Source organism: Geotrypetes seraphini, chromosome 13 (assembly GCF_902459505.1).
Source record: "Geotrypetes seraphini chromosome 13, aGeoSer1.1, whole genome shotgun sequence".
NCBI lineage: Eukaryota > Metazoa > Chordata > Amphibia > Gymnophiona > Dermophiidae > Geotrypetes > Geotrypetes seraphini.
Genome location: NC_047096.1, coordinates 6,081,316 through 6,089,056, shown reverse-complemented (window position 1 = coordinate 6,089,056; position 7,741 = coordinate 6,081,316). Strand labels below are relative to the sequence as shown.

Here is a 7,741-nt window from a genome sequence, read left to right as displayed (position 1 = left end):
CTCTGACGCACGGGATTGCGTCAGAGGGAACTTGCTACCGAGTTGGAGAGCGGCCTGCTAGGTTCGCTAAAGCCAGCCACCACGATCGCAGGCTGCTTTGAAGAGGAGCAGGCCAGAAGATGCCGGGATGGAGGGAGGGTAAGAAGGGGATCAATACCGGGAACCAGGGGGAGAGGGAAAGGGGGCTGCATTGGGGGGAGGGGTGTCCTGGGGGGGAGACAGAAGGGGCCATGGATAGGGACAGGGAAAGGGGGCTGCTTTGGGGGAGAGGTGTGCTGGGGACAGACAGCTTTGCTCTGGGGGAGAAGACAGAAGGGGCCATGGAGAGACAGGGAGGAGAGGGAAAGGGGGCTGCTTTGGAGGGGAGGTGTGCTGGGGACAGACAGCTTTGCTCTGGGGGGGAAGACGGGGCTCTGGAGAGACAGGGAGAAGGAAAGGGGGCTGCTTTGGAGGGAGGGGTGTGCTTGGGGCAAACAGCTTTGCTCTGGGGGGAAGACAGAAGGGGCCATGGAGAGACAGGGAGAAGGAGAGGGAAAGGGGGCTGCTTTGGAGGGGAGGTGTGCTGGGGACAGACAGCTTTGCTCTGGGGGGGAAGACGGGGCTCTGGAGAGACAGGGAGAGGGAAAGGGGGCTGCTTTTGGGGGAGGGGTGTGCTGGGGGAGACAGCTTTGGTGGGGGTGGGAGGAGACAAGGATACAGACAGCGGCCAAGGAGAGAGAGATAAAGAAACACAGACAGACAGACACATCTATTCTAGCACCCGTTAATGTAACGGGCTTAAAGACTAGTAGCCATATAAAAAAAAAGATATGTTGGGGGACAATAACACACGACCATAGCATTCATACAAATAGTAAGTAACAGGTATGTTAACTCTTTGTTTCTTCATTAGAAACTAGACTTTGAAGTCAATGTTATCCAATACTACTAATTCTCAAAAAATGGAAAACAAAAATACTTTTATATACATTTTATTACAAGGAATACACAGTATGTATTTTACAAATCTTATACACAGTGCATAGTTACATTTTTAAAAGCTTTGTACTGCTGATTTATTTGCCTTGTATAACAAACACGTACATTCATATGACACGTCCCTTGACCAAGCTCTTAACAAGTAAAGCATGCTTCATAAGGCTGTTTACTTCCAATGACATTTAACACTGATTATCTCGATGATAAAAACACTTGTTAAAATGGTTTTCCTTAGTCTGACACAGTATTTGGTAGCGTACACCGACGACTTTCCGAATCCATCTCGTTGTAGCGTGCTTGATGACCAGGACTGACCACCGTGAACAGCCAAGTTCATCTCAGTAGGGGCACAGGTGATGTGGTTTGCAAAAACCCGGCAACTGGGCATGGGGAAACTCTGGATTCTAGGGAAACTCAATCTGTAAAGTCACAGAGCGTTACAGCCTAGCTTTTATGCTGAAATATCTACTGCTATGGCTTCACCGATCCCAGAAAGAGAGGCCCAACTGCCTGGTAAGCTCAAATCCTAAAGTAAACCCAGTGAGGGATCGGGTTTGACCAACAAGTATGAATTGAATTGGATCCTAATTAGCAAGTCTATATGTGTCAAAGGCGAGATCAGCAGACAGAGAGTAATTAATAAAAATGTTTTAGGCATGGAAATGGCCACTTATAAAATCAGGTCATGCTTAAGTTCTGCATGGCACAGGCCAGCATGGAGAAAAGTTAGGATAAAGTATGGGTGGAGTCAGAATTTACATGCCTGTTTTATAAAATCATCCTTAATGTTAACTGGATTGCATTCAATTTTCATTAATGCTGTATATTGTAGTAACAAAATGATGCCTCAGCCCCACCACTCCACCACTTGTTGGAAAGTTCGAAAAGCGGGAAGTTAATGGCGGTGCTTCATCATTGGCATTCAATTTATGTGGTATTTTTCATTGTTTTATATTCATTTTAAGTTTATATCAAAAATCCTAACTTTATTAACTATATTTAATAGTAAATGATACTTATCTCAGCAAAAAACCCAGGGAGCCAGACCCGACATGTTTCACACCAAAGATATATTTTTTCACTTGATACCATTCAACCTTATGGGTTGAACATTGAAATTGAGTGGGGGACAGTGTAAAGCAGTTCAGACCAATCGGATGCAGGGGGTGGAGTTATGGATAGCTGTGAGGGAGTATTTAAAGGGCATACCAAGGACGCCGCCGCCATCTTTTCTCATTACAAACTTGGAGTCGGATGACAGCGGCACCCGTGGTGAGTACAAGCTTTAAACTACAAGTAAGGAAAGTCAGGGAGGAGTGGGACACAATTGTATGTTTTAACTTCTTCTCTATATACTTTTGCAGGGAGACCCTTGAAAAAACACTTATGGTGTGAAACATGTCGGGTCTGGCTTCCTGGGTTTTTTGCTGAGATAAGTATCATTTACTATTAAATATAGTTAATAAAGTTAGGATTTTTGATATAAACTTAAAATGAATATAAAACAATGAAAAATACCACATAAATTGAATGCCAATGATGAAGCACCGCCATTAACTTCCCGCTTTTCGAACTTTCCAACAAGTGGTGGAGTGGTGGGGCTGAGGCATCATTTTGTTACTACAATATACAGCATTAATGAAAATTGAATGCAATCCAGTTAACATTAAGGATGTCAGCTAATCTCACTGGATTTAACTAAATTGTTGGGATAAACTTTTGCCACAAGACTTACAATGTTTTATAAAATCATGCATCATGTGTTATGTTCCCATTTACATCCACTCTTGATCAGGAGAAATGTTTAGACCGGTGGTATAGCCATCTCTCTTGCTATGCTGGCAAGGATCTCCATCTCGTCAGCTGATATCCAGAGGAAGGCTACTAAAAGGTGGTGTGGTCTTCGTGATAAAGAGTATGGGAACAGACTTAAAGATCTCAATCTGTATACTTTGGAGGAAAGGCGGGAGAGGGGAGATATGATAGAGATGTACCTACGTGAAGTAAATGCGCATGAGTCGAGTCTCTTTCATTGGCAAGGAAGCTCCAAGTAGGTAGAACCGACATTTTAGCCATTATGATGTGGCTTTCTTCAGGTTACTCCTTACAATTAAGTAGTCTGGCATGTTGCTACTCAATGGGTTTGGGCCAGGGACTAGTGACCAGGATTGGCTACTGGGCTAGATGGACCATCAGTCTGACCCAGTAAGGCGAGTCTTATGTTCTTAAGCAAGGAACTGGGTACCGAAGAAAGCCACAGCATGATGGCTGAAGCATTAGTTCTACCTACTCGGACTTGGCTAGACCCGGAACACAGCACCAATTGTGATGCCAGCTGCGGGAGCCTAAGAGAACATGGTATATCACTGGTCAGTTGAGTTCCCCTGGCAGGAGTGCCATGCTGAATCGATCCTCCCCCAGTTTCCAGCACTTCTTTCCTTTATCAGAACTAGACTTTTAATGCCTTTAGCTATAACTTAGCACAAAGTCTTTGGATTATAGAATTTGCAAAGCAGATGAACATTTTCAAAATAATACAAAAGACTTAAAAAAGGATAAAGCATTTTACATACACAAATTATCTGACACTCTCCAGTGCCAACAGTGGATTAGGTATGGCCAAGATGAGTTGAACAGCGCCAAGATGGATTCTCTCGCTTGCTGTGTGACATCCATTTTTGACAATCTGAACAACTGCAATTCAGAGTTTTACTCCACAATTCTTAATTTTTTTTTAAATAATAAATAATTGTACTTACAATTATATACAAGGCATTCGGTAACTGATAAATTGGTTTAAGTATGTGTTGACAGAAAAATAAAGGATTGTTGATAATCAGACGTGAATCAGTATAATTCTCGTGTACACAATGTATTTAATGAGCACTTAAAAGGTTGAGAGAAAACATGGGCTCCTTTTACAAAGCATTTTAGCGCGCGCTAGCCGGAAATCTACCGCCTGCTCAAAAGGAAGCGGCTATCGTGCGGCAATTTAGCGTGCGCTAATCCACGCGTCAAGGCCCTAGCGTGGCTTTGTAAAAGGAGCCCTATATTTAAATCCCTGCAAATATTTCATAACTACGTAAAAACTATGATTCTGAAAGTTCCTTGTGAACATTTGAGTTCGTACAACAGTCTGTTAAAAAAAAATTATCCCTAAAAGTGACCCGTGTACTGGTGCAAAAGGGAGACCGTGAATGGTTTTAAGCAGCTGAATTCCAAAACCTGAAGTTTAGTTAGGCTTTGAGCACAGGATAAGCAAAACGGTCAAAGCAGAGCGGAGGCAAAATATCCCTCTTCACATAAGGCCAACATGATGTTTTCAGGGCCCGTGATTTTCACTTGCCTAATTACGGTATTAAGGTTGACAACCGGATGCTGAGCCAAGACCAAGTGTTAAAAAGGTCACGTTTTCATTTCGGACAATGAAATCAAGACCAAGATCCAGCAAGGAGAAGCCAAAATTTGCTCAACTGTTTTGTTTTTATGGTGGTCTCTGCCTCATATTTATCAAAGTAATGATACCATTGGTGCAAAAGTTAATTAGCCATCCAGAAATAAAGCGGACTATATAGCCAGAGACACATGGGAACCACAGTGTAGCTCTTTGCAGGGTATGGCTGGCCTCCTCGACTTTCATGACTTCCTTCAGGAAAGATCTCCATGCAAGAACTGCTTCCACTAGATGACCTCAGTATGGATGATTTTGGTGCATATAAGAAATAGGTTGTCTTGTGCCAGGCCTCACGGTGAAGGTCGTCCCTTGGTATGGTGAACTGTGACGCTGAGTCCTGCAGAAATAAATAGAAGAGGAAGTCCTGAACAGAGGAAAAATATTGTGGCACCTTCGAGGAAAAATGGCTGAAATTTGAACACTCATGCCACATTGGCTCTTGCAGATTGGCTGCCCTGTTGCTTTCTTGGACCAGCTCTTTGAATATTAGACAGTAAAACAGTAAATGGCAGCAGAAAAAGGCCTGCATGTAGAGAATAACATGGGGACACGTTTTTTTCCCGTCTCCGCGGGAACTCATTTTCCAGTCCCAGTGAGTTCTTTTCCTGTCCCTGCCCCAATCCTGCAAACTCCATCCTCATCTGCACAAGCCTCAAACACTTTAAAATCCTAAGTAGTAACATTCTACAGCTGAGATTGTGATGTCATAACGCCTCATTCCACCAATACCTAAGCTCCGTCCTCATCTGCACAAGCCTCAAATACTTTAAAATCATAAGTGTCCAAGGCTTGTGCGGTTAAGGCAGAGCTTACAGGAATGAGGCAGGTACAGCGATAGTGACAAAACTCGTGGGGACAAGACAGGGAACTTGAGTTCCTGCAGGAACAGGGACAAATTTGTCTCTGTGTCGTTCTCTATCTGCACGGTCTATCCAGGTTGCCCAACAAAGTGGCCAGAGCCATGTCCAGCACTCTGTGTGGGCTGCTGTCACTCATATTTAAATATAAGTCACCACCATGCCAACCGTATAGGCAGCCAAACACGATAGGTTATAACCAAGACACCAAGTATTGTTGACAGGGTTCAACTTACCAATCAAGATGTCTTCCCCTTCCCCTGAGTTAACTCTATAAACATTACTATAGGGCAGTGGTTTGGTGATGGTGAGAGGCACCCGGAGTTCTGGCGCCCCCTTCCCCATCCTTGTCTCCACCCCCTGCTCCTTCCCCGATCTCCCCCCCCCCCCCCCCGCGAGCAACAAGAACTTCAATGTGCTCCTCGCAACCCTGTTGTCTCTCCCCGCTAACGTCACTTCCAACGCTGGCACCTGGAAGTCATGTCAGTGGGAGAGACCTCAGTTGTGAGGCACACGTTAAAGTTCTCACGGCAGTGAACAACTAGACTAGGGGAGGAGAGGGAAGAGGTGGGGGCAGAGAGCAGGAGGGGTACTGGCACCCGGGGAGGACCACCCTCCTTACTATGCCACTGGTTCTCAACCCCGTCCTGGGGGACCCCCAGCCAGTCAGGTTTTCAGGACAGCCCTAATGAATATGCATGAAACCTATGTGCACGCCAGTCTCCTCCATTACATGCAAATCTCTCTCATGCAGCAGGAGATGCCTTAAATTTTAAATTGTTCTATTTACGCTTTTATATTTTCCTATATTGATTTATGCAAATTTAATTGTCTGAAGCCGCCCAAAAGGCTCTGATCCTTGAAGCGGGGGTAGAAAACTCTGAATAAATTTGGTAAACTTAATAAAACCTATACAGAACAAAAAAAGGAACAAAAACAGCAGAAGAACAAGTGTGTGTGTGTGGAGGGGGGGGGATAGACCCCACATCCTTCTATACCAGGACTTCAATACAGTTGGACATTTTTCTATGACCTTTGAAGTGAATTTATTGACACAAATAAAGAGTGTCTATCCCGGGGGGTGGGGGGGGGGGGCGACTCCGGTCCTCAAGGGCCGGAATCCAGTCGGGTTTTCAGGATTTCTCCAATGAATACGCATTTAAAGCAGTACATGCAAATAGATCTCATGCATATTCGTTGGGGAAATCCTGAAAACCCGACTGGATTCCGGCCCTCGAGGACCGGAGTTGCCCACCCTTATCCCAAGCTTAATATGGTCTATCCCACTCCCCATTGAAACTTAATAAAACATCATCTCTTGCTACTGAAGGTCCAAATTATACCCAGATCTTCAATTCCAGCCTGTATCTAGTTACCAGCACTGAATATTCAGCTATACAGGGAATAAAACACCAAAAACCCCAACCCTATGGTGGTCAGTTAAATCAACTGCTGACTGCTGCAGCGAAATATTGGTAGATAAGAGACTTCAGGATATAACTATTCAAAGCGGATTGCAACAAGAAACTCCTATATTAAGGAGAACACATATATTGAAAAATGAATAAACAATTTGTTTGAGAACATCAAGGATAACACTTAAAAATAATGAAGAAAAAAAATGCCTTGTGAAAAGTAATATATGAATCAAGGCCTCTTATTACTAATGGAAGATTGTTCCAAATCTGGACAGCCTGATAAGAAAAGTGTCATTCTAGTTGACTCTTCCTAACTACTCCAGAGACAGACGCATCTTTTCCCCCTCCTTTACAAACCCGCACTAGTATTTTTAGAGCCAGCCGGGGCGCTAACAGCTCGGACGCTCATAGGAATTCTATGATCGGAGCTGCTACCACAGAGGCCTGCGCTAAAAAAAGCCAGCGCGAGTTTGTAAAGGAGAGGGTTTGTTAAATGACGTACTAACCAACAATATTCAGAGCAGTATTTGGATAAAGCTAGACCAGCCTGGCAGTTACCCATTGAGCAGACTGAATACATCCTCTAACTGGATCAGTGATAAAGGAGCTGGAACTCCTCTCGTATGAGGAAAGACTAAAGAGGTTAGGTCTCTTCAGCTGGAAAAGAGACGGCTGAGGGGAGATAGGATCGAAGTACAAGTGGATCGATGTTTCACTCCGTCAAAAATAACAAAGACTAGGAGGCACTCGATGAAGTTACGGAGAAATACTTTTAAAACCAATAGGAGGAAATATTTTTCACTCAGAGAATAGTTAAGCTCTGGAACGCGTTGCCAGAGGATGTGGTAAGAGCGGATAGCGTAACTGGTTTTAATAATAACTTTATTTTCATATACCGCTATACCACAAACAGTTCAAAGTGGTTTACAGAGGAAAAGACTGTATACAAACAGCGATATAAGATAAAGCTTTTCAAGGTTACATTACTATGTTAAGATTGGTCAGGTTTATCTGGAAGTGGTCTAAAAGTACAT

The 7,741-nt window shown here is 43.8% G+C and overlaps 1 protein-coding gene across 1 annotated transcript in view; it reads right to left on the bottom strand.

Moving 5' to 3' along the window:
• Positions 1-939: 939 nt before the first annotated feature.
• C13H6orf132 (chromosome 13 C6orf132 homolog) overlaps positions 940-7,741 on the bottom strand; it is a 45,006-nt gene continuing 38,204 nt past the window's right edge. Inside the window, exon 5 of the mRNA XM_033918437.1 lies at positions 940-4,769. Coding sequence (XP_033774328.1) covers positions 4,670-4,769 — 100 coding nt within the window. The 3' untranslated portion in view covers positions 940-4,669. The remainder of the gene's footprint in view (positions 4,770-7,741) is intronic.